Below are 27,758 nucleotides of genomic sequence, written 5' to 3' on the forward strand. Positions count from 1 at the left end.
TCACTCTCTGTTTCAGTTCGTCTCTCCCTACGCAGCAGAAAGGGAGTTCCGTCCAACATTCCGATTCATGCGCACCTGTGGCAAGGATAATGCGCTTTTATCCTTGTTTTTCGTTGCCGTTTTCCTACTCCCCTTTCTTATTCGCAGTCTTGCGGACATTTGCGCAGCAGAGGTTATCAGCTGCACCGTGATTGGTTGCCCCGAGGGTTGCGTTTTTTCCCAACCTAACGTACACGCCCCTTTTCTGTTGAGTGCGATCGCGTTACTTGAGTGCCTACCGTAACGCTTGAGGAATGTAGTAACGCACGTTACGTTTTGAGCGAGAAATAATGCCGATTTTTAGAACCGACGCGGGCAGATGCGTTTTTCAGGGGTTAAGAGGAACTCAGCCGTGTCCTCGCGTTCAGTCGCGGGAGATCATCGGAAGCGTACGCACACGTCGTGCGTTCCTAATTTTTGGTTTTTGCGCACAATCGAATCGGATCGAGTCGCAGGCGTGTTAAAAAAAGGGTCACAATACGAGCGTTTGGAGTGTGATGTAAAGTATTAACATAAATAAGGTGTTGCACCAAACCGAATCATTGGAATTTAGTGATCTCTCAGATCAACGTACCCCGCAATCAGTTTATTTCAGTGCAATCTCTTAGTGTCCGCGAGGTGTATGGTAATGTACTAACAAAAGAGAGAAGAAGAAAAATAAAAAAGAAAGAATGCATTGCTAATAGCGGCGATAAGTTTGCAGTGGATAAGTGTGTTTTGTTTTACCATCCAAATATTACCAATAGTGCGAAGAATTTTGAGCTTTTTTGTTTTTGGAAACGGGCGGTGAATCTCTGTAGGCTATAATTTTGCGCTTTAGAAGGCGATTTGATGTGATATTGCAAAAGCGGCATTACACTAGTGAAAGAATTGAAAGATCGTATAATAGTGAAGTGTAGAAAAGGTGTAACATGAAAGACGGAAGCACGATGTGAAAATCTACTGAGTATATGATAATTGATATGAAAGTTGCATTGGATAAATCAAAGTGCAGTCAAAAACAAGCTCGGCAGTGTCTCATCAGTTTTTTCATCAGCCCGTGCCGTGAAGTGAAGACGTGGTGTGTGCAATAAGCCGAAGTTTTTTTTAGCAAAACAAACGTAACAAAACAAGGCGAAAAAAAAACGGTGGAAAATGCTGCAGCATCCATCGAGCGATTACTACGAGCTATCGTCGGCCGCCAAACAGACGCCCCCAACGTTCAGTCCACAGGGCGGCGGAAGTCTCGCTGGAGGCGTTGTGAACGCAGCGGGACCGTTGGTGATTAACAGCGGCAATAATAATAGCACTAATAGTAATAACAACAACAACAACAACAACAGCGTAATAAACAACAACAACAACAGCGCGACCAGCGACGCCGATCTGGAGCTGATCGCGCAGAACGGAAATGTCAGCGCGGCCGATCGCGAGTCGCTGCCGAGCTTCGGCTTCACCCAGGAGCAGGTGGCCTGCGTATGCGAGGTTTGTTGCAAAATGTGAAATAATAATAATAATAATAGAATCTGGGAGGAAAATGGGAAAACCCGTGAGGATAGCCAACGGGAATGACGTTACTTCTGGGGGTTTTTGTTTTGCAAGAACTGTTTTTGACAGTTGCTTTATTCTGTGAGTGACACGTCAAGTAGAGGAACGGAGTACAACAACGTCACAAAAAAGACCTCCATCCACAATGTTCCGTTTTCAAAAGCAACAAGAAGTAATCGAGTTAACAAATGAAGTGACAATTTGTAAAGCCTAATGGACCGATTCCGTTCGCCATTCGTTGCCTCCCTCCTTCCAAGAGTATTTATGGCTTAGAAAAGACGATCGACGATCGAGCGAAGAATGTGGCTCCTTCCTTCATATTTTGATGAAAACGTCAAGCGGATTAGAGTTGTTTGGGCGTGCGGTTTGTCGGAGGCCAGTTTCTTTCTTCAGTCCTAGCCCGGAGCGATTCATTCATGTTCCATTTTTTTTTCCCATTCTCCTTTTGACGTCTTTTTGTGTGCTCTTTAGCATCGATCGAACGATCCGCTCCCGACGGTAAGCGGAAGGATCAAACAGGAAGTGATTCGGTGCATGGTTGGGTCTACTGTTTGTCCGCCTCGGACCCGAAATGGTTTCGAAACCATCCCAAAAATGATGGACTACCGACGATAAGGCGAAGGTAGATCGTTTGCGACGATACCAGTCTGCACAAACGTGTCGAAATGGCGAGCTTCCGCTCTACATTCTATCAAATTTGTTTCTCTTTCGTTTAGGAATGAAAAAGTGGAATAGCTGAATGTTGCTTGTAAATCAATTTTTAGAAAATTGTGAGACCAACAAATGGTTAGCAAAAAAATTCATAAACATTCATTAATGTACGATCTATAGTTCTTAGATATGACTTTGCACATAGAAGACAGCTTCTTTTAAATGTCGTAAGTCTTATCCCGAGCTGAAATTTTTATTATATTCTTGTATGATTTTTTTCTTAAGCTAGTTTTATCGTTCATCCCAATTCTAAAGAAGTTTGGTAGTTTTTCCTATCTTCTGTTATCCCAGATCCAATAATGTTACATACTTTTACAAAGTTGATTTATTATTTTTGGGTTTGTTTATCAATACGTATTGTGTTACGTTTGTACTCAATTATATTCGTATCAAAATAGGCTTTCCATCACTTGATTGTATGCTTCATTTAGTTTTTAATATCTTACAAATTGACTCATCGGTGTTGATAATACGATCATTGTTTTATTCATATTTGTGTACTACTTCACTCAAATTCTGATTATTATCTTGTTGATAATAAAATAAACCTTTATCGGGTTTACCGGACGGAGTTTAAAAGTTTTTTTTATGAGAACGTTGTTTTGAAACTTTATTTTTTATCTTAAGAAGAAAAAAATTCAAAATCTCGTGTCTTTTAAATTAGATTGTGTGATCTTTTTATTCTAGTTTGCTGATTTGTAGTTTGTAGTAGTGTTAAACATAATCGAAATGAAGTATAGTAAAATGTTTCCATGACTATAAACAAACAGTGGTTTGCGATTTATAATATCAACGAATTACCCTGACTGCGAAGACAAAATCTATCAGACTGAGAGGACATCTGTCACTACGGGGCGGATTGTTTGAGATTGATCATCGCAAAGACTACCAGCGAGTAATTTTTATTTCCCACTCCAATACCAACTCCATGGTCGATCGTTTATCATCGAATCATGATCAAAAAATTAACACCACGAAACATTGGATGCATTTCGAAGCACCTCGGCGCAACTACCGACTGTGCATCGTGTCCTCCGAAAGGGGGGCTATTTAATCACCAGCTACAGATCTCTTGTAGGGTTTCCTCTTGTTTTCACGTTTTCCCCACGTTTTTGTTTCTGCCGTTGTTTGGTGGCTAAACAAGAAGACCTCTGCTGCGTTCGAACACTATTCGTTTGTTTTTGGAACAAGTTGGTGTTGTGTTGTTGGAAGCATTTACTGACCATTCCAACTGCTTACCGAACCGGGGAGACTTAGCGTACGACCATTATCCGATCGCGATGCTCTCTCTGTGCTGTCTTCCAGACGCCTTTAACATCCCATGGAGCGCACGATTCCTCCCTTTCCACCCCCCTCGGGGGGAACTGTTGGAAGGCTGCGCTCCCAGAGTGAAACTGTCCAGCACCGTCCGGGCGATAAATTTACGCACCTCCGGAATGTTTATCTTTTCCCCCAAAGTCCCTCGATCACCTCCGATAGTGACCGAGTCAGGGGGGTTCGTCCCACCGCCACGTGTTGTGTTCTGCTGCGGTTCGGGGTTTCTTTTATTTACCTATTCTCACCTTGGCCACGATTAAGAAAAAAAGCCATGCGGTCACGCGCATAATCGTAAACATGCTGCTTGAATTGGGTCCTGAACCCGGCCAAAGATAATCGATCGTTGATCGGATCGGATCGTGCCCGTTGACGTTGTGCGGCCCACGGTGGAAAAACGTGTGGAAAAATGCGTTCTACTGGCTCGGCCGGGTTAACAGGTGGAAACTGGTACAGATTGGACGTTCGCTTTCTACTTGCTCTGCTCCGCAGACGATCTTTTAAAGCCCAAGAGTGGACGTATACAAACTACCCATGAATCACCTGAATCTCCACTCCGGCGTCGATCGAGGTGTTGTAGTAGAATGAAGAATCGATCGGTGACCAGAGATTGGAGGTCGTTGGGTTTTCGTCTTTTCCAAACCATAGAACGTTTATTTGTTTGTTTTACCTATTTTTCGTTCGTTTTATTTACGACCCACCGGACTAAACCAGCGGGTTTTGGGGGTTCTAGATCGTTATGAAAGGCTCCTCTCCATGGGGGGTAGCATTCTTTGAGTGTTACGGAAGGAATCCGGGATGGAATGATGCCTACCGGGTCTAGATTTGTCACCAGCATGGTTTTCCTGTTCGTTTTCGAGTCTTGTTTAAGATGTGGCTGATATTGAAGAAGGTTCTGAAGATGATAAGTATGGCATGCTCTTAGAAAAGGTAAATTGGACCAGTACGATAATAAGTGTTAGCAATAATGTAATACGTCTGAAAATAGTTTAAAAGAGTAAAAATAATTGTCAACCAATTATAAAACTGAACGAGAAGACAAAATTGGACCAGATGATAATAAGTATTTGAAATAATACTATATGTCTGAAAGTAGTTTTAAAGAGTGAAAATAATTTTAATAATTTAATAAATGAACGAGAAGACAACATACTGGATGAAAAGGAAAAGCACAGCATATGTTTTAACAACATTAGTTTTAAATTATCATTTTTTTAGGATAAAGTTACCTGTTCTTTATCACTTTATGAACATTAAAATTAGGAAGAATCTTCAACAAATAAAAAAGGTAACCTAAACTTCTTCCATTTTCCACTCGTACAATCAAGTTCGACCAGTTGTGTCGTACATAACTCTAATTAAATCTTTATCTCCTATCATTTGCTGCAAATGTTTCTTGGTGCCAAAACATGTTAAAATTTCAAAGAATTTCAAAAAGAACGAAACATGCTGTGAATTAACATAACTATAACAATTTAACGCTCATTATTAATACTCGCACCACTTGAAATTAATTTTGAATTAATAATCTCAGCCTGAAGGTTTACGAGAAAAGATTCTATCTGCTTTACGACATTTCGGAGGTCGGTTGGAAATCTCGTCGTATATACCGGATGGAAGATGGTTCATTTAATTTTCGCTCGATAGGCCGCGTTTTGGGGAATGGCATGTTAAAAAAAGAAAACTTATATAAAGATCCCGTCGGTAGTTTCCCCTCTACCGTGCAGTGTTAGCCGTTTTTTGATGTCTTCTCTAACGTACGTAGCGATCGTCTCCTTCTCTTTCCTGGGTGCGTTTTCATCGCAACTCCATCATCATCTCTCCAGGCCGAAAGGCGCACAGACGAATGGCGGTTTCGGCCCGGGATTCGAGCGGTCTCCGGTATACACATACACATTCAGCATTCGGCGACGACCCCAACCGTGGGCACACGTACATTAGCGCACACATGCGCACATGCATGGCCTGCATACGCTGGCGTTAAAGAAAACGGTATGTTTTGCGGTGCGGTGAAAAATGTAATTCGATATCGTTTGCCAGTTGGTCGACGGATCCGGCGGACGAGGGTCGACATTTGAGCCCCGGGTTGATGTCGCTGTAGGTTCGCTTCTTTACCCGCTCCTTTCCCTCAACTCCCCGGGCTGCCCGCGGTGTCGCAAGTAGTTGTGGCGCGCCAACCAACAACCCGGTCCACGCCACGGTGTTGCCACGGAGCGGGGATCCCATAAAAGTACCGGCCGGGGAAAATTATTTCCAAGTGCATCCTCGGCGGGCGCAGAACAAACACTAAAGTGGTACTATATTTAAACACACACACAAGCACCTATATACCGGTGGTAGGGATGGCTTCCCGAAGTCCTTCCCATCATATGTTTCATCAGATGCTTTTGCGGATGGTCGTTCTATCGCCAGGTTGTTGTGGAACGATTTTTGTAGGCTTTCCAGTCGGTAAATATTTTATTTTTCAAAAAGTTTCATCGACCCCCCGAAGGGTTCTGACCTTTTTTGAGTTTTGGTGGCAGTCATCGAACTCATCCGTATTTTTTGGTTCCTCTTCATTTTAAGTACATTCACGAGTACTAGGAAAGAAAAATTAGACAAAACATATTTTTTGACCAAAATTAATAAAAATAATTCAAAACAAAAGTGTCGTATATTTTCAAAATGTAAATTTAACGTAAAGCCTACTTAGACTTACGATCGGGCAATCATCGATCTTCAATCTTTCATTCCAGCTCATCAGCAATTAACCAAATTGCCACTCAATTTGATTTTGTTTCAATTGTTTGTTTGTGAAATAAAAAGTAAACATTAAAATTCTCAGCTTCCATCGAACGGGTACGGGGGTGGTTGAGCACATTTTTTTTTTTTTGAAGTAGCTCCTTTCCGCAGAAGACATTACGGTCCGGTCGTTGAATCAATGTGTTAAGCAGATGATTGTTTACCCTTTTTTTTCTCTCGTCGACACTCGTTCTCTCATTTCGGCGGCTTCGGTTTTTAATGTTTATGCTTCGGCCGAAAGTGCTTGATAAACACTTAAAGCACACTTTTACTTCCTCGTACGAACACACCCAGTGCAACGCCTGCATTTGCATTTGTTCTTGTGTGCTTGGTCCTGGAACCAGCGTGGAAGGATCGTTTCTTCTTTCGGCAAATTTCTTGCTGTCCGTATTTTTCAACCTCATCAAGCGTTGCCGAAAGGAGTATAAGAAAAGAAGGAAACGCACCAGAGGAAATGAGGAAATTAACAAAATGATCAACTTGGGAAACAGGATGGAAAACATGGAGCAGTAAAAGAAAAAGAAGAAACAAAAGAAGAAGTGTACAGTCAAGTGGGAATAGCAGGGAAAACAAAACAGTCTCCGAATAGTACTGGAAAAGTTGAAAAGGACTTGCAAAAATACGGGATTCTTTTATGGGACGCATCTGCAACAGAGTCAAAAACGACTTGAGCTTTAGAGGAATATTTTCGAAAAAATATAAATTTGTGTTATTGTACACCCAGGATTCTCATGTGCATGTGTGTGAAGAATCTATTTGTTTTTTTTTAATAGCTTTATAACAATCATAAGGTTGGTAATTGGAAACTGTTAAAATAAGTAAACACGAAAAAGTAATATTTTGCTTCGAAAATTGGCCTGTACTATTCTATAAATTTATTTACGGATCAAATTTCTCCATAATTCAATAAGGATCTGAAATGCTATAAAACAGAGAATTTTGAGAACATAAGCAATCTCAATATTTCTCCTATTCATAGTATTTATTATCTTTTATCTTCTGACTATGGTCTTCCACAGAATGTGTGGCAGTTGTGACACAATTATGAAGGCATAAATTAGCAGCTTTGTTAGCAGCAATACATCTTCAAAACATTAAAAATGAACCCTTAACCAAACAAAATAGTTGAAAAAAAGCAACCAGTTTAACAAAAGAATTTTGAAATGCTTTGCGTGGGCCTAGGCAATCGAGTAAAAAAGAGGAACACATGTCCTGAAGTCTTTAACCTGCGTCCGGCGAGCCTGTCTATTTTTGTCAAGACCGCTAACTGTCTCATCTAAGATATTAAAAAGTATCATAAAAAGATTATAATCTCTCTGCTTCTCTAAATCACTCGCACGACACCAGACACGACAAACACAGGCCGTTGCGTTACCTTCACTGCCTTGAAAACGACCCTTTGCGCCGCGTGTCGTTAAATATGAAACCCTCCAAATTTCCGGCCGCAAAGGAACTGCTCCACCGGCCGGTGAATTAATTCCGTCAAACTTGTCACTCAATCGTGTCGGTTCGGCGTCGTGTATGAAGTGCAACCTCCCCCAAAAGCCCCTACGGAAAAGTGATCCCCCTCCCTCGCCCCCTTCTGCAACATTTTGCGTCGCGAAAAACCTTCGCCAGGGGGGTTTTGCTACGTTGTAGCAAATTTGCAGGAAAACAACCCCGCAAACCTGGTGAAGATCGGCGTCTAACAACCCGATCGGTTTCCTTGTGGCGACGTACGACGCTCGTGCTCCGTGGGTCTGATTTATGATCCCGCAGAAATAGAAGCACATGCACAGCGGCCACCAGAAGGGATGCCCCGGGATATCGCGGGATGGAGGCAGACGGGGACGCGAGGATATCGTGAAGGAGGTGATTTTTAAAAATAGATCATACATTCTAATATCTTACCTCGGCGGTTTGGGGCCGGTCCGACTTTTCCACTTTTCTTTTCTCCATTTTTTCGATGTTTTTGGATGGTTACGGATTGCGGAAAATGTTGCAACCATTTGCTCACCTGGTTGTGTTCGAACGTTTCTTCAATTTGTTCCCGCCATTACTGCAATGTTTTGCCTCTTTAGCCTGCAACATAACACGGTTAGAAATATGTTGGCCTGAAGTCTGTATAGGGAAATAAAGTGGTAAGAAATCACTGAAGTCAATTATTAAGCGAATTATTATTACAACTGCTTCTAAACGATGAAAAAGTATATAAGAATTGAACCAACATTGTTGACGCTAAATAAAGACACATTTATGTAGACAATAAGGTGTTGACTTTTAGTTCAATAAATCAGAAGAAAATTAATCTTAAATCAGGCAACAAAACAATGAACCTTAACCAAAATGAACCTTAAAGAGAAAAAAAAACAGTTCAAAAATGGAAAAACAGTTTAAAAATTAAATGAAAAACAAAACCCCGAAGTAATCTATGCCAGACAGTTGCGAAGCAAAACATCAGCAACGGTTGAAAAATGTCAATGCGTTCGGAAAATATTTTCCCACACAAACCCGAAACTGATGCCCGGTGCGATATCTGATAGTGCCGGTACTGGTGTCCCCTGAGTCTTTCCTACTTCCCCTTATGCCGTCTTTCAGTCTTTCCCTAAAGTGGTTATGCACCTACCACCTTCCGTGGCGCTTTGGGGGCACAAGCGCAACCTCACTTTTAGCATGGTGTGCACGTGTGAGTCTATGTGTTTCCGTTAATGTTCCAAAACAGGGGAGGGTGGTGGGTACTTTTGGTGTGATTTATGTTCGTTTTTGAATATTAAGTGTGTTGGTAGCAGTGGACGGTTGGCTTTCGGCGCTAGCGAAGCATCAATTACATAATGTTACATATGTTAATTGTATTCGTATGTGTTTGATCGTACGAAGGGGGTGTTTTGAATGCTACAAGGTTTAAGAATTTTGCACTTTTTATGTTTTACTCGAGGAGTATTTGGATAATTCCAAGATAAAGTAGAGCTTCTCAAGATGAGCATAAACAATCATTTAACACAATTACAAATGGGATACCAAACAATTGAGCAGTTGGTAATAACATCAAAAATAAGTTTGATTACTTAATAAAAAATATAGTTACTTTAAAGTGCGCTTTGCTTTTATATATAACATTGAAAAGAACATGTGATTTAAAGCATTTAAAAGACATTCTACATTCAGTTGTTTATTAAGTCTACATACTATTTTGTCGAATATAGTTGTTAAAACAAACTTTAAAAGTCCCCGAGTATGAGAGGTCGTAGACAAGGAATAAAAAACGATTTGCCAGTTCAGAACAGATAAATATTCTCTGCCTTCGAATTTCGTAAATTACGAAAAGTAGTTTCTATAGCAGTTAGAACAATAGATTTTGAAAATAAATGTTTTAAAACTATATAAGAAGTCAAACACGGATCTGTTGATTAATAGGAAGGGATAATGAATCGAAAAATGCTAGTTTGAATATTAAGAAGAAAAATTTTACCTCATCAGAGAGCAGAAGTTGCAGGCATTGAATAAGCTACATCTCTCCGATTATTTCTGATGCTTTCAGACAAATTCAATATCGTACAGATAGCACTATTTAATTTTTCTTAATATAACTCCCATAACGTTGGAAACCATAGCTTAATTAACCAGAACTAATAAAGGCAACCAAGAAATATTCAATTAAACTGAAGCCACTTTGTAGTTCCAAGTCATCTTACAATGTTGGTCGGCTTACTATTCAGGTGCCGGTCTCGATATTTTTGAGCTTGATTTCATTAATTAAAATGCGCTGCTCGCATCAAGCGCCTTCGGGTGGGGTAGCTTTCGTTGCACTTTCCCCCTCTCCTGCACATTCCCCATTATCGCCGAGGGTGCATGTAAATGTCAGAATCATGTTCCATCACACGTTTCGCACGCCCGTCGTCCCGAATGCCTTCCCCCCTTGCGGGGCGTGCCTAGTAGCATATTATTAGCTCTTTTACAACATTGTAGTAAATAAAGACCCTGTTCTATCGGAATCGAAGGAACGCTCTCCGAAGGGCACATTTCATTTGCGACGCGCGCTCTGTCTGGCACTGTCAGGCAGCATCAGTCATCACCGTAATTGAGGAAAATTAGTGTTGATCCCTCTCATAATCGCTCCTCCACCGTACGCCACCGACTTGCCGCCGCTCCGTTGAGTTTGAGATGCTTCCTTTACGTGTAAGGATGCTACCGCGATCACCGACGCCGGCAACAGTTTGGAAAATGCCAAAAGGGAAACGGTTGGCGAGGGAAAATTAGATTCCCAACCCAAGTCACCCGCACTTCCGCATTCATTTATCCACCCACAGCGAAAGAAAAGGCCGCCGTAGAAGGAATGGGGGAATGTTTTTGGTGCCACTGGTTTAACGTTTCCTCCCGGGAGAAGATGCAGGAAATTCCCTCGGAAGTGGCGCGATAAGTATTCCGCTGGGAAAAAAGGGAAATCGGTTGGTGGAATTTCGCCTCCATGAAATGCGACCGCTCCCTACTTTGGCTGATAAGTGGCTCGTGAGGGAATGAAATTTATGAACTTCCTGCCAAAGGAAGTCTACAAATAATAGCTCGAAACAGATACATGTTTCCTTTTGGGGGTTCGTTGAGTTTTAACGATTTTTTTATGGGAATTTTTGGCTGGCAAATTGTTGGAGGGATGTGGACAGTTTTAGATTTTACTCGCGAAGATGATAGTTACATCTAGAAGGATCTGATGGCTTCTATAAATTGAAAACTCAACAAGTCTTGGAACAATATTACTGGTAAAATGTACAAACTATGTTTCTATGTTAAAATTCATAACATTCCCATCTTTGTAACATTTTATTCGTCCTCTGGCAGAATAGAGATCCCATTTAAGACGGCATTTCCCTTGTCATATTGCTATGTTGCGTCGCGATCAACGATGTGTTTGCGTCTTTCGCACGGTACCCACCATACCATATCCCTCGAACGTCTTCCATCGGCACGGACATCTAATAAACTTGTCATAACCGTTAACATATTACCGTCAGATGCTTGCGGGCCGGGAAACATAGCTCAGCATCGTTGACGTCTTGCGGGAGTAGCATAACCGCGACATAGCAGCACCGACCGACCGCCAGCATCTGCGAACATGTGTAGCTGGTTTATTTTCATTTTATTTGTCCCACCGGAGGGCTCGACTGGTTCAACTGGTGTTAATTTGTATGGCTTGCTTTGGTGCGTGATGTTTTCCCTTCAGAACCGGGAGGAATACTTTCCGCATTCCGCAGAGGCAAGATTCTGATGAATGAAGAAAGAAATAATTATATGGAATAGGTTTTCTAATCAATCTGTGGGAAAGATTTAATTAACTGAAACAGAATTTGTACCTTTCATAATTTCTTTTCACCGATTCAACTCACAGTGCTCTTGGTTTAATGTTCTTCTTACTGTGTTCTGTTCTAGGTTCTTCAGCAAGCCGGTAACGTGGAACGGCTGGGGCGGTTCCTGTGGTCCCTTCCACAGTGTGATAAGTTGCAACTGCACGAGTCCGTGCTGAAGGCGAAGGCGGTGGTCGCATTCCACCGTGGAAACTTCAAGGAGCTGTACCGGTTACTAGAGCATCACCAGTACTCCCCGCACAACCACGCCAAGCTGCAGGCGCTGTGGCTCAAAGGTAGGCTAGATTCGGATCGAATCGAGAAGCTGAGGCAAGCAGCAACAACCGTCAGTTTTGTTTCGTATCGTTAGCAACTGTGTTTGGGAATCTGCTTCGTAGTCGTAGATGTCGCAGATTTCAAGCGAGTCAGGCCTGGGCAGAAGAACTCCACTTGCCGCTGCTGTCGCATTGCGTTCGGTTCTGCTGTCTGGGCCAGAAGTTAAGTGAAAACATATGCTCACCAATAATGTCGAAAGTCCCCGGGACAACGATTCACACACATGCACACACGAATGAGGAAGGGTTAACGTTCGTTCAATATCTAACGCGCCGTAGATCGCTGATCCAATTACGCTACAGCTTCCTTCTGGTTCCGGGGACCGCTGACCTGCTTCACTCGTGCCGACAGTTCTTTTTTCTACGCTATCTTCTAGTCACACGTACGTCAGAGTAGCGTTTCCCTAAGGGTGATTGAATGTTTGCATCTCCATGGTAGCGGTGCGGTGCGGATGTTCTCTCCTTTCGGAAACTGAACAAAGTATGCGTAGGGAAATGCCATTCGCGCTACCTTCTGGTGCCGCTTGCTTTGATGTCCATAGTTTCCCTAAGTATACGCAAAGAAAACAAGAAACAAACCATACCGAGCTTATCGGAATCATGTATGCTCGGAAAGTCATTAGTTTTGTGACAGGGAAGCCTTTTTGTGCCGAAATTTTTCGCAAATCTGCAAAACAACGCCGTAGAGTAGTGAGTGAGTTGCATGAGCGGGTAAACAAGCGCAACGGGATGTGAAGCGATGCGAAACCATTCGGAAGCCGTAGAAGCTCCGTTATGTTGCACACATGACTACATGGACCAGTTGGAGGATACAACGGCATTTGATTGATGGAAGGGAGCTGATGAGACTTGAACTCCGTTGCAAACTCCACATGAACCGAATATGATTCCATAGAGTAAGTTCTAAGGAGATGAGCCAGAAGATATTTTTGTTAAAGAGTAGACCAAAATTTCGATTTTGTCACATAAGGTCTATTCCGCATTGTGCCGGGAAACCTATAGTAGTGCCTTCTGATCTGTTGTTAGCTGACCAAAACCGCGGTCAGTCATATTTTGATTGGCGTCAATCTTCATGATCGATCGATTTCCGGAACTCTGCCCGCAGAGACGAAACCGACGGATGCGGAGAGTCATCGTTGGACAAGTTGACTGATATGTCGTCATCGGGTTGAGTTTGTTGGTTTAAAAGTTGGAGCTCAGGAACAGGTATTCTGGGTAGTTCGATCGCCACACGTGCTTCTTCGGACGACGGCACGGTGCGCCTTATGTTAGTTTGTGGCATGCAGCCTCAAGAAATAGGAGACAATAATCTAAATCCTCACTGTCACTGGACCAGACCGATAAACGAGCCAGTGAGAGAAGGAGAGAGCGAGAGAGAACAAAAGAAAGAAAAAAAAGAAGAAAAAAAGAAGACCCATCCAACTCTTGGCTGGTTTGGTTTTTGGGAAACCTGTTTGCATGAGTCGCCCCATGGTTCGGGTTCGGACTTCAACTCGCTCAACTGGTCGCGACTCCGCGTGGACATTTAACCCGCAGCGGGTAGTGAAGAAGCGGGGAAATAAAACAAGGAGACCAATGAAACAAAGAATAAACGAGAAAAGAAAAAAACAACATAACATAATAAAACCTCAAGACATCGGACACCCTACGTCTTTGTCGTCGTCCGTTAGGCACTAAAGTATGTCCACTTGGAGCCGAGAACATGGGCAACGCACAGAAGCGTCACCGGTATCGGAAGGGAGGCGACCGTGGCCGGGGGTTGGGAGGCGAAAATGTGTGGCAGGGAAGTCAGCCGGAACGTGGCTGGAGTCGCTCCGCACCGTAGGGGGAAGCAATTATATTTATTTGTCTATAAAAATTATGGACCTTTAAGCATTTTATTTCATTTCGATCCGCACCTCACGCTCCGCGGACGGAATCGATCCGATTCCGGGGCGGTAGGAGGATTTCGATGGAGACGCTGTCGCCCCAAACACACGGACCCTCGCACACGCACAATGAAATGGAACCCAAACTTGACACCTTCTTGTTGGGTGGGTTGTTCGAGGGACATTTCCTTCGGTTGTTCCAGCGTCCTGCGCGTGACGTGCGTGTGTGGCTCCGGATCCGGAGCCGGAGGAAGGTCGGCCGCTTTTGGGCAGGTCGTCTGGGGTGGCCTCAGGTATCACGAGCACACCGAGATCTGAGCACGCTGATAAGAGCGCGAAGGCCCGGAACGAAGCGCACGACGCTGACCGGTAACTGATCTTCTGGATCTCCGGATCCGCGGTATCTCTGCGATCCGGACCTCTGGAACGGCCTCGACATTCCTTCGTGGCGCGGCGTGCGTCCACCGTGGGTTTTCGATGAGTATCTGCGATCCTCGCAGTGGTCCTTACGTTTCCTTACGGCGACAAAAAGGCTCCTCCGATAGTGCGCGAGTCACGAGTCGCGGAAGTTCCTGGACTCTAATACCTTATTCTCTCTCTGTCTCTTCTCTCAGTCTACTTTCCTCTTCTTTTCCTTACCATGCGTCAAATGGGGGATATCGAATGTCAGTTCCCATTTTTTACGTGTGGCCCACGAGCTGGAGTTGGATAGTAAAACGTCAACCGAAACGAGCGAGCCCAATGGCCGGCTCTGATGGGAAGGATCACTTAGTTCACTTTGGTCAGATTTGCGCGATAAAGCAACCGATACGTGCTAGAATGCCGTCACATTCGAAGAAAACGTTTCTTTTGGAACGATGTGGGTGGGTTCAAGTTCTGTGCGATCTCTTCGGAGAAAATTTATTTCAGAACGTTAAATACCTGATGACAAATTTCCCGAACAAATTTGAAATCTTGAAATAATCGAGAGGATGTTCCTTTTAGAAGCTTTAGTTTACTCTAAATGATGTATTCCTTATCTTTTCCAGGAATGATTTTGTGTCTTTAAGCGATTTCAAGAAAGGTTTACATCTTAAGAATCAAAATGTGTCAAAATCTCAGTATAAGAACTCGAGAACTGGTAGGAATAAGATATTGGACCTAACAAAAATTTTGGATCGCTGGTTGTTTTCCACGAAAAAAATCCTGAATTCGTTTCTAATTTCTTGCAAGCATTACTTACAACCTTTCATGATTCTATTGCTTCAGCGTTTTGGTCGAATTGTCACTCGACCTGACTTTCTGCTTCGATCGAAGGCAAAACTTTCCCCTTTTCTAAGAAGAAACGAATTGGAAATCAAATCTGTCAATAATTATTTATTTGTATGTGTTTCTGATGGCACCTTCCAATTTGCCCAACCAGCTCCGGGCCAAAAGCCTCGCGCGGTTGGAATTTCGTATCCTTGCGTGAGGAAGAAAACCACCGCGAGCTTCAACCTACCAGCAAAGGAACAGAAACAAATCCAATTTGTTATTCAAATTTCCCCCACCATTCGCCATTTGGCGCTGCTCGATCGATTTGTTCTCACCAATAAATCAACCAATTTTCGCTTCCCTATCGGACGCGCGATCGATCGGGACGCCAGCCTCGCAGGCTGACTGACCCCAGGTCTCTTTCCCTTGCGCCTCCCGGCGTACCTCAGGTTTCACGATTTCACACATTTCGAACGCGCAGGGTCGGAGGCTGGAGGTGGGACATTTTTCGAATTTTACGAGCATCATAATTTAACACACTCTGGCGGTTGGTATATGGCGTCCGAAGTCGCGAGGTGTGCGTTTGTGCCTGGAATTGGACACGCAAATTCTCCTAATTTTATGGCGACTACCGACGAGACGATCTAACGATTTTTATTTGAGTGGTTTTGAATGTGAAGTGTTTTTAATTTAGCAATGAGAATTATGTATTTTGCGAGTTGTCTGAGGTTAGGTGCACACATTATTGGCATTAGTACTAGAATTTGCAGGAGAGAGTGTAGAACAGAGACGGATCGTAGAGTAAGCAAACTAAGCAGCTGCTTGGAGCCCCAAGCTTTCAAAAGCCCTTTTTCGCTATCGAAGTGTTATGGTGCCCATTTATTTTCGAACTTGAATGTTGGAATAACGTTTATTATTTTTCAAGAAACTTACTACATCAAATATGGAATTCGTTTGTAAATTTAGTTTCGTGTGAAAGTAAACGTTGCATCTGAATTATGTAATTTATGGAATTAATTGGAATTATAACACGTTAAGCGCTACGTCGGCCCCGTGGGGCCGACAGTGTTCTTCCCCGTAAGCCGGCGTCGGTCTGCTCGGGCCGACAGAGCCCGTTGGGTAGGCCGGCGTTTCTACGAATCGCTGGCAGAACGGAAAGCAGTGCATTTTGGGCATAGCGCTTCACGTGTTAAGAATAGGTTATCGTTTAGATTTTTAAAGTTATTTTAACTTTAAAACTTCTTTTTGTATTTTACAAAAGATTGATGTTCTAACATACATTCAGTGAAAATATTATATTGAAGAAGAGATAAATTGTAGGAAAGTTCGCAAAGCTGGTTCGCAAGTTATAGTTTAGAAAATAAGTCTTTTGGCATTGAAAACTTTTCAATCGGATCACATAAAGGAAAATGTTAGTTTAATCTAAAGTTGATTCCTTATTAGTAATGTACAGTTTAATTTAAATTGAAATTTGAAAAATGTTCATGTACAAATTTGAATGGTGAGTGCAGTGTATTTTTTGGGACCTTCAACTTATAGCTGCTTGCGGTCTCTAGAATGATTAATTCGCTTCTAGTGTAGAATTGAACCATTTTTAACGTATTCAATTTATTTGAAAAAAATAGAAATTGATTCTGGTTGTAGTTTTAAACTTTCTTTTGATTTTTGCGTTATTCATTACGTAAAATGAATCCATATCTAAAAGTTTTTTTCCATTGATCTGAACGCTATTAGCTTTTTTTAATCCTATCACGTCAACAATAAGCTATTTTACTGTTCATTTCCAGCCCATTACGTGGAGGCCGAAAAGCTCCGAGGCCGCCCACTGGGAGCCGTTGGAAAATATCGTGTCCGGCGTAAGTTTCCACTGCCTCGCACCATTTGGGATGGCGAGGAGACCAGCTACTGTTTTAAGGTAAGCGTTTGCCCACGAATGTTCGTGTCGGTTTGGTTCGGTGAGAAACGGATTTCCTCTTAGTTTATCGGTAACAAAAACGACCAACATTCGATTGAAACCTGTTGCGTGTAGTAAAGTAAAGTAAAAAACAACAGACTCATTAATCTGATCACGGACGGAATCGATTAGGAACGCGATAAGTTATCTCATTAGACATCATAACGTAAAACCCGTTTCAGCAGAACCAATCCAGCCAACCGTTTCTTCTAAGCCCCTCAACCATCCCCGGCGGCGTATTGATTTTTATTCTGTTCTATTTTTTTTTCTTGTGTGCCTTTTCTCTTTAAAAAAATTAAAACTAAAGGAAAAATCAAGATCGGTCCTGCGCGATTGGTACACCCATAATCCGTATCCATCGCCGAGGGAAAAGCGGGAGCTGGCCGAAGCAACCGGATTAACGACGACGCAGGTAAGTGGAGGCACTCGCCAGAACAGGTTGCAACGATGGTGAATGCCGGGGATCACTTTCGTCGCCGGATGGTGGCGTTGTTGCTCTGAGTATCCTTCTCAAACTGGGCTTCCATGGGAAGAAAATCGCGAAAAAGGATAATTTCTATTCCCTTTTTTCTCTATCGCTTTTCTTCATATGGACAAAAAACAAACTTCTTTCGGAAGCACGAAAGTCCTTCGGGTTCGTTGATAGGAAATTCGATAGCCACGGTTCGGTGATAAGACTGTTGTTGTCTGCGTTTTCCGCCCGACATTGCTTACCTTCAGCTTCCTAGGTCACGACCACGAAGAAAGGAAAATGATAGAGTCATCCAGCACGGGATGGGCTGGAATTGCTACGCTTCCATCAAGCTGGACGCAAGCGAAGCGTGGCGTCGTGGGAGAAATTCGATCGGATTATCATTATCATAATGTTATTAATATAACATCGTTCGCATTCCCGGCAAAGGCGATAGGCCCGCCGTTGCCCTTTTTACTTTTGGGAAGATCGCTTACACATTTTTTGGGTGTTGCCCTTGCACTGGCATTGTTTGGGCCCCGAGGGAGGGTAACAGTTGTAGGTTAGGAAGTGGAACTGAAGCCACGGTCGGGAGCGGTAGTCGGATTAACTGGCGTCAAGTCTCCGCGAAGGACTTATCCCGGTAGCATCTTTCGTGCACCTTTGTTCGGTCGGGATCATCCGTTTTGCTGCCGACAGTTATCGACGAAATGGTATCAGAGCAGCCTTAGAATTTTTGGAATGTTTTAAAGCGACTTTTTTTTTGTTTCATTTTCTTCCAATGAAATATGATATGATTTTTTGTTCCCTTCTAAATTTTTTTTAAGGTGGGTTTTCTGTACATTCTGTTGCATAACGCAGTTTGAAAACATGTGAAAGATTTTTCATTAGGCTTGCGTATTTATATAATATTTAATACAGTTATTTAAAGTAATACATTCAGCTTAGACATGTTTTTGAAAACAGATAAAAGAGTATTATTATAAATATTACGTATTGAGAAAAGTAACATTGCCAAAATCCCGCCAAATTGGTTAAATAAAACACTAACCTGTTAAACAGCATAATTTTTACTGATGACAAAATCAATGAGTTGGATTTGTTAATTTTTTTTCTAAACTTTTTAAAGTTAGAAAAACTAATGCTTCTTAAAACAGTTGCAAAAACCACCAGTGTATAACAAAGGACAGTTGAATTCGGTCCACTATTCGTATTGCAAATATCGATAGAGCACGTAACTAAAGAATGCATGAGATATTTTCCCAGTTTAATTTATCTTTGATGTCCCCTTATCAACCTCATACATCCTTTTAACTCATCAGAAAATCAAGAATCGTCAGAGCAATTAACACCATCCCCTCAATGGTTCCGAATCCCACGTAAATAAGTTGTTCAAAATAAATTACCATTTTACGAGCCGCGGTACAATGGGCTCAATTATATAAGCCCCTCGTTGACTGCGTTGCTCTCTTGAAGTGTTCCTAATTTGATCCTCTTTACCGCTTCTGTTCTCCTTTCCGGCAGGTTTCCAACTGGTTCAAAAACCGACGGCAACGCGATCGAGCAGCTGAGCACAAAGAGTAAGTATTAGCTCCGTCCTGGAAGGAGGACGGTTTTTCTGCAATGATTACCTTTCGCTTGCCCTTCTGGGCCGGGCAATGATCCTTCCGACGTTGCGAGTACGTATGGAGAAGAAATCAAGCGGAAGATCGAAACAAGACCGATGCATTTAGCCTTTTCTTGTCAATTGTTTAGAAATTGACAGTATGAGATTTTCCGTTTTGTACTTCATCGGAAGACAGCAACAAGGACTTCATTAATTTGATGCTCTTTTATTTCATGTTTGACGTGCAGAACAAGAAAGCAAATGGCATTGATTAGTTCCGTCGCTTGGGTTTTTCCAACGTAATTAAGTGATCGTAAGCGAAGGGTGATTAGTTTGTTTAATTTGTGAAACAGTTTCATTTGTCGTTACACTTTGATTGATTTCAATGTGATTTTTCGTTAGTTCAATAAAAACTAGGTATTTGATCTTTGAAGTAGGAATTGTGATGGGAATCGTTATTGTGGAACACAAAAATGCATTCCACTGGTGAATCTATTTTCTTGCCAGATAGATTCATTAAATGTCGATAGTTAAATGAAAACGTTGTGTCTCGACATTCACTGCCATGCGTATACATTACCTCCCTTGAGAGACGGACAAAATGGGAAACCTCACTGGGTTCGCAAAGGCTGGCACAACTCGGGCCAGAAGAAAAGGGCCCGAAGAAATGGAAACTAAAGAAGGCGATGGTACGCTTCGCTTTTTCCCCCATTCGGAACCATTCGGACGGTCCGAAGGGCGGTGGGGTGGTGCCGTGGGGGTTGAAAAGGAGATAAATAAAATGTAAATAAAAATATCGAATTTCAGCCACAATATGGATTTTTTACCCATTCTTCCATCCTCCCGCACGCTGGCAAACGTACGGCCCGGACTTTTCCCGCTGTCGGCGGCCCTTTCCTGCCGATGTACACATATGCATGTGTGCGTCTTTTGTTTTCCCTCGCTCGTCAGGAGCTTCTTCTTTTTGAAAAAACACGCTGTCCGATCGGACTGCTTGCCACTTTCTGTGGGGACTTTCTGACGAACCGAGCCTAATCACCGCCCGATCATCGATGGTTTGATGGGACTGCCATGTCTCTCCATCACCCGTCGCCACGTTTTCCACCCGTTCGCGTTTGGGTCGGAAAATTCGATCCCTTTAAGGGTACGCCGCCCTTAGAAGGGCTTCATGCAACTATGTATCAACCTGGTGCCGGTGGTCTCGTTGCTAGTTTGTCGTTTAGCACTACATTTCCAAGCGTGTTGGGAAACCGGGACGAAGCATTTGATAGTAAATATCTTCCAGGTGATGGTTGTGGATTTGTTATATTTTATTTTAAGCTTGTTATATTGCAACAATTTTTTTCTCTACCCCGTAGGTATTTTACACATATACATGTTTTCTGACAAAAGCAATTGTTCGGGTTAGAATCTAAATGAATCTAAAAATCATTTTTGTTTGATGTACTTTTCTTTAATTTAAAGAAGCTGACAACTGTCTATGACTATAAATTTTACGTCTCGGAGAACGAAAAGGCAGAATCGTGTAAAGTAAACAAGAAATATACCAATCTTTTAAGTCCGTCAGCTGGAAATTTGTTTATGTGTCGATAGAAGTGTATTACAAACAAGCCACAGCCACTTTTTCTTGATTTCTTTTCATCCCATGCAGTTGGCCAGTTAAGAATCGTTACAAATGTTTAGTAGAATAAAACCAACGTGTATTTTGCCCGTTGGGTATTGTTATTAAACTTTACATAAATACCAAAGAGTCGTTTTGGAACACGTGTTAACAATAAGCTGAGACTTTCACCATGTAAATTAAAAAAAGAGAAGAGAAACAAATACAGAAATTTACACTTGTTGTACTTTATCTTTTACAGCTTTTGTGTTCTCTTTTGAAGGTTTAAAATGCAATAAGTTGTTGTTGTTTGGTTACACGTATGTGCACATCAGGTTAAGAAGAAAAAAAAATAGATCCAAGATAGTCGGACGATCTTACGACAACAATCCACGTTTCAGTTTGCTGCGCACGCAACAAAAGCATAAACAGCATAGCAAAATGAAAAGAGCGAAAAAGAAACGCCAAGCAAAAACATAAACCAGTGCACAATTCCGGCGAAAGTCCTCGCTGCTGCTGCATCCACCGTTTGCTGGTTTTCCTTTTTTCTCTCCCGACGGCCACACCACCGCAATCTGCTTTGGTGTTGTGGTTTTCCAGCCCGCAGCTGGCTCCGGATTCCGGGAAATTCGCCGCCATGACGCACGCCGTGGGCGGTTGTGTTTTGATGCGCGAAAGCTGAGAAGGACCGAGCGCGAGGGCGATGTTTTACGGTTCCGAGGCTGGTTGAATGATCGAAATCGAAACGGCCACCCAAAACGACAAAACACTGACGGAAACGGATGAAGATGAATCAACGGGTTTGACGGATTACATTGTGCAACTTAGTTTTCAAGCAAAAAAGGGACTTTTTGGAAATATTCGTAATTTATGCGGTTTGAAAATTGAACCCCCTTAATCAAAGTCATGTTATTTTATTTGTTTTCTATTTCTGATCATACAATCAAACAATTTAATGGAAACAACAGATGATAAAGGCTTACATTTTCGGAACATGAAACAGTTCACCTTTTTTAGTATTTCAGAGTCAAAAATCCTGTGCGTTTAGTTTTTTCGTATTTAAAAACAATTAAGTACAAATTTTGATTGTGAAGTAGTTATTGGAAAAGTTTATCATATCCAATCCTTTACAATAAGTTATGACTGTGAAGAATTTTGCCATAAACAGTTTGAAAGTAAATTTTATAAGAGAGTCCCGATTAACTACTTTTTCTTATACAGATTCTGTATCATGATCATCGATACAAGAAGCCAACAAAATATAAAGTAAAGTAAAATGTAGAAATATACGTATAGAACAATATACTTCCGTAAAATTTCGAGTTATAATGCATAAAACTCGTTTGACTTAAGATTTAACTTCACGCAAAATGCCATTGGATTGGACTATTGCAAAAGGCTACCTTAAAACTATCCGGTTCATTGTAACTTTTTCACCCTCCAACAATGGACATTTACCAATTACAAATAATCCACAAGTCACGTGTGTCTCCATGAAAAAAAGCTACAGGGAAACATTCCGTCGACGGTCTGTCAAAAAGCACAGCATTAATTAAAACTAAAGAAATTAATGTTGCATAAAAGCCCTTAAATAGGAATCCCGTCGGTTCTGACGTAGTAGGTCTCGTTATGGTTCGCTCTGCGAGCGGAACGATGAAGCTGGGATGGCGATCACCGGCGTTTCGTTGGAAAACCGGAGGACCAGATCCGCCATATTAAATCCACACAGCCACCCCCACCGTTTGCACCTTTTTGTGCGCTAATGTGGCTCCGCTGTGTCCGCCTGGGGTGCCTTCCTCAACCTCAAACCTGCCACAAATAGGGATCCCTTTGCGGCGACGGCCAAGGGAAAGGGAGCATAGGGCGGGGGGAAAAGCAAACAAAGGTTCGAAAGAAGAAGGGAAACCCGATCCTCACGGATGGGGGGGTGTGTGTGTAGGAGGTGGTGTGGGGTTTGTGGGTTCTGGGCGGCGAAGAAGATGGATGGTTGGTTTGGTTTCGATGTGCGCTTTTCGTTCGCTCTCTCTTTGGTTTGCGCACTGATGGTGGTTTTCGGACCACCACCACCGATAATGGAGCGTGTGTGTGTGTGTGCGTCTGTATGTGCATTTTTCAGCCACATAGAACATACAAAAGGGCCACCACGAAAACCGTTCCCAAAAACCGTGACGTGCACACGTAACGCACGCAGCGTAAGCCCGCTCGCCATAGTAACGCTTCCGTTACCTTCGCTGCGTGAGATCCTTCCGTTCGAGGCACTCGTTCGACCCGGCAACTCACGTACGGCGGGTACAGTCGATGCATTCAGGGAAATTAATGGCGTATCGGATGACATCTCCCGGCGGGTACAGTCGTTCCATCGCCCCCGGCCGGCACTTTTTATTATGGACGGCGTTCCTCCTGCGTCCTCCTCTTGGTGTTTGTGTATATTCTCGATTGTGGAAGGACTGGAAGTGACGAGTGTTGGACGGGAAGGGAAAGGGAAGTGGTTGTACACTGGCACAAAGGCATATCTAAAGGAGGGTGATAGCAGGCGATCTAAGTGAGCCAGGAAGAAGAGCTGCAGTGCGAACGGACGAATGAAAGAGCAAGCAACCGTCGGGTGAATCCAGCGCAACCTCTAGGACGCGAAGTAGTGTACACATATTCTGCGGATCGCGTCTTTTGACACTCCGCGGGGCATGCGGTATTCGCGGTGAAGTTTTTATTTTTAGCAAAGCAAAAAAAAAACAGGAGGAAAGAAATACAGACAACCCGGGACTGATGGGTGCGGGAGGTAGATTAAGACGATTCGGCGAGGTTGCCTGAAAGGACTGACAGAGAGAGAGAGAGAGTGCTGGAGAGGCGCTGATGAAGGATGATAATCAACGATGACATTATGACGGCATTGACACGCTCGTTCGTCGTCGTCGAGTTTCGAAGCGAGGGCGTGAGGGGACTGAGCAACAAGAAATTATGCAAGTTCCTCCACTCTGCGCCAGGGTGTGGTCTATTTTTTCCCGATTACTGATGATTAAATCACGTTAAACATAAACCCACCACAATCGTCTACCGGCGGCCGACTGATATGTGGATGAATTGTACTTCCACGCGAAATCTGATTAGATGGCGATTACACTGTTTTGCAACCGGTTTAATATTGTTGACTGTAGAGATAACTAACACTGAGGTGTATTTTTTATACGATAACATGTTCATGGTTATGCTTGAATACAACACCATAAGCTTTGCGACCATCATTTGCATACGGGCAACGTAATGGAATGTAAATATACCGCCAGAAAAAAAGAATTTCCCACTGAAAGTTTTAAAGCCCAATAGGGGTTATCATGAAATCGTCGTTTCGTTTTAGCGGTCGCTAAAGGCGCTCATTCGTCGCTAAGGGTGCTCATTTGTTCATTATAATGAACTTTTAGCGACTGAAATGAACAAATGAGCACCTTTAGCGACCGCTAAAACGAAACGACGATTTCATGATAACCCCTAATAAATGATAGCAATTTGCATCGATTGTTAACTTTCAACTTTCAATCTAAGTTGCACTGCGCTTAAAGTTTCTCTGAACTTAAAGGTTCTTAACTGCTTCTTCGTACAAGGAGCTCAACTAACTTTACCATACATAGATCTTTAATTTCGCTTTAATTCAGCAAAAATAAACCAGAATTTAATCAAATTTTAGTCAGATGCCAAAACAATTGCTTTACATGAGAAATACATATGCATAACATTACATATACTGTTCTCTGGAGCCGTAAACCAAAAGATATGGTAGAAAGCACCTCCAAGTGATGGTTTGAGGCTTAGCAAATTAAATCGATTTAAATCGATTGAAAATACAGTACTATCTTAAAATAACTTTCGTGTATAAACAAAACAGAGCATCAAATTTGACTTTTGTTGCATTAAAACTAATAAAGTAATAAAAGGTATGCTTAAATTAGGGTAATTTGGTCTAGTATAATTTGGTTTGATTTCTACAGAGCATTTAACAATTAATTTGATTGTTGCAACCTTCCCTGTTGCTGTTTGGGTGCAACTAATGAGCTGCATTGCTTGATGCAACTCGAAACTATGTAGCGATTATTTGTCGCTCCTGCACGGTTGACAAATTTGGTAATCTGTCCCCGGGATGTCGGTCTGCCCTGTCCCATCCTTTCGTTTCTACCTTCGCCCCATCCGTGTGTGCAGAAAAAGATGCACTTGGAGTGGAATAAATTGTCGCACGTCACGCCAATGCGGTGCGTACGTAAATTGTTGTCTGTTAAAAAACAAAAGCCATGCGCGAGCGCCACGGCTCAGTCCCCTTTGAGGCAGCAAAAAGTCGCTACATGGACGCCGCCGGAATGCGACTAATTAATGCGAGAAGCGTGAACTTTAAAATTGCCTGTGTTTAGATCGACCAATTAATTACGACTAAGTGCTGGTGCGCCGGAACCAAACCCGGCGGTCGTGAGGCACGCATCAACGAACGAACCATCCACCAGCGGACGGCCGAAGGGCCAACTATTTATTTTATTCTTTAGCAGCACATTTATTGTGTATTTTTCCATAAACATATATATACTTTTAAATGATCACGTCTTTTTTAATATATTTAGTTAGGCTTGATCAACTTTTGGTGATCTATAAGAGAAAATAGAACCTATCAAGCAAAATCTTATGGTAGAAAACAAGAGATTATCATCTTATAGTATACTGCCGTTATTCGTTAAGTAAATGTGTGTATTTGATATGAATTGTACAAAAAAAGTAAATTAAACAAGCCACATTAACATAGAAGTTTTTACACACAAAATGATATGGCGTATGCAAGCAACACAGAAGATAATTGTTCTACGAAAAGATGTAATAAATCTGCTGCAGACTCGTGCGATTCTTTAGTAATCGTATTTTTATATATTGACGAATGTTTACAAGATTCCTTGTTGTGTAACAAATGAGGATTGTAAATCAAACGCTTGTAGCAAATAGCAGAGCGTGTGAGATTGATCGATTTGAGCTAGTGTGAAAACACGATTTCCAAATATTTCCCTTCTATATTTGCTTTGGCACATTTCAATTTTAACATCTTTAAAGTGCCCATAGCGGAGGAGATTAATTTGCCCGGTGAATGATCCGGATATTTTCAAATAGAAACAATTTTTGGCAAAAGAAGTTGGCTTTCGGAATCAGATTCCGAAGAAGCGTTCTCGATCGATCGGTTGATCGATTGGCTGTGAATGAAACGCAACCATGCGTATCGATTGACGGATGCACATTTTTCTCGACCTGTTAAATTAAGTGCCTTTAACTAATCTTGTTGTTTTTTCCCCTACTTCTTCCGTCCCAAATCCTTTTCCCATCGTTGCAGCACTGGCGAATCGGACAAACAGCATCTGGACTCGTCGAGCGACTCAGACATGGAAGGTCCCAGTTTGAGCTCGCTGACCGGCGGCAACGGGGTGGTTGGAGTGGGCGCTCTCCACGGAACTTCCGGTGGTGGGCTGCACCTGGGCAGCAGCGGAGGGACGCTCACTTCCGGCGGAGGCGTGGGAGGCAATCCCGGGTCCGTCTCGGGAGGAATCTTGGGCGCAAGTGGTGGACCAGGTGGTACCGGCGCTGGTGGAGGTTTGGGTGGAGGGCTCGGTTCCGGGGGTGGTGGTCCACTGGATCACCACCAGCATCCGCACACACACCATTCGTCCCACGCACACCATCCCAACTCGGGCCACGGACATTCCCAACATGGGCAGCAGCAACAACAGCAACAGCAGCAGCAGCAAGGGCAGCAACACCCACACGCACACCACCAGCAGCAGCAACAACAGCAGCAACAACAGCAGCAGCAGCAACATGGGCAGCACCACCACCCCCACCACCACAACCACCCGCACAGTCAACCGCAGCCGCTCGGGACGCGCAACGGCAACCTGATGAACATTGCGCCCGGAAGCGTCGGCAGCAAGTCGACGACGATCGGGCAGCTGTCGGCGGCGGCCGCCTACTCGCACTTCCACAACGTGATGGGCTCGATGCCCCTGTACGACATCGGCGACTATCAGCACTTATGATTTTAAGCCTGTGCGAGCCGACGGCCACCAGGAACAAAAGGGAGCTCGCTTCGGAAACTGCACACAAACATCGACTCGACGGCCCTCTTGCGGTGCCTAAGAACTCACTCACAGTGGAAGGAGAAATCGGAAATCTCTCCAGGCGCAACGGAGCCAACTATCAACCATAGCTTAATCTAGCGGCGACTTACAATTTTTAAAAAGCACGATCAAAACACTAGCATAACGTTTTTCTTGTGTAATCAAATCCTTAAGAGAATATTAAAAACAATCGATTGAAAACTAGACAAACATCAACTGTCCTACGCTTGATGCTTTTTTCAACAGAAAACACAACGTTAAACTTGATGACAACACATCCTTGAAAAACTGTTTTTGGTTACGTTTTTATCGTATGTTAGTTGTTTCTTCTTATCAAAACGTTTGAGTAATGCTTGAGTCAGAATTGAATTCGTAACTTTCATTCTGCTGCTCGCTGTTACTAGAATGTACTCGGAAATTCCAGTTGTTTATAGTTCCAGTTGTTTATAGTTTCTAAATACATAACTCAAAAACAAACCGACTTACCGAAGTAGTTGGTTCCAAAGATTCTTAAAGTCAGCAAAATGGAATTTCATGAGGATCCGGCTGCCGAATAACTCAAAATGGGTTTTCTTGTACTTTTTGCTTTGTCAAACTTGTGTTTACATCCGTTTTGATAAAAAAACCAATTATGTTCACACAATTTTCACAAAATAGAACAGCTATTTGACTGAAGTTCATCTGGCTTTATGTTATCGCGGACAATCCATTATACCACATAGTGTTAATACCCATAGTAAAACAGAACAGTCTGGTATAATGCATGCGAGTGTGCAATAAAGTGTATAATGGTAGATTATGTTTGAAGAAAACTCTGGAAAAATAACACGATACTCTATCATTAGATCGGACCGGACGAAATGTCTTCGAGCGTGTTGGGAAAATAGTAACAC

The 27,758-nt window shown here is 42.7% G+C and overlaps 1 protein-coding gene across 1 annotated transcript; it reads left to right on the forward strand.

Moving 5' to 3' along the window:
- The first annotated feature begins 417 nt into the window (after positions 1-417).
- Positions 418-27,026, forward strand: LOC131272049 (protein sine oculis). Its single transcript, XM_058273666.1, has 6 exons — positions 418-1,503; positions 11,773-11,983; positions 16,911-17,038; positions 17,385-17,489; positions 19,053-19,108; positions 26,085-27,026. The coding sequence occupies exons 1-6, from the start codon at positions 1,174-1,176 to the stop codon at positions 26,782-26,784; spliced, it is 1,530 nt and encodes a 509-aa protein (XP_058129649.1). The 5' UTR covers positions 418-1,173; the 3' UTR covers positions 26,785-27,026.
- The last annotated feature ends 732 nt before the right edge of the window (positions 27,027-27,758 follow it).

This window comes from Anopheles coustani, chromosome 3 (genome assembly GCF_943734705.1).
Source record: "Anopheles coustani chromosome 3, idAnoCousDA_361_x.2, whole genome shotgun sequence".
NCBI lineage: Eukaryota > Metazoa > Arthropoda > Insecta > Diptera > Culicidae > Anopheles > Anopheles coustani.

Coding starts and splice junctions, on each gene's coding strand:
- LOC131272049 (XM_058273666.1), top strand. CDS start 1,174: ATGCTGCAGCATCCATCGAGCGATTACTACGAGCTATCGTCGGCCGCC. Junction 17,039..17,384: donor AGACCAGCTACTGTTTTAAG/GTAAGCGTTTGC, acceptor TTAAAACTAAAG/GAAAAATCAAGATCGGTCCT. Junction 19,109..26,084: donor CGAGCAGCTGAGCACAAAGA/GTAAGTATTAGC, acceptor CCATCGTTGCAG/CACTGGCGAATCGGACAAAC.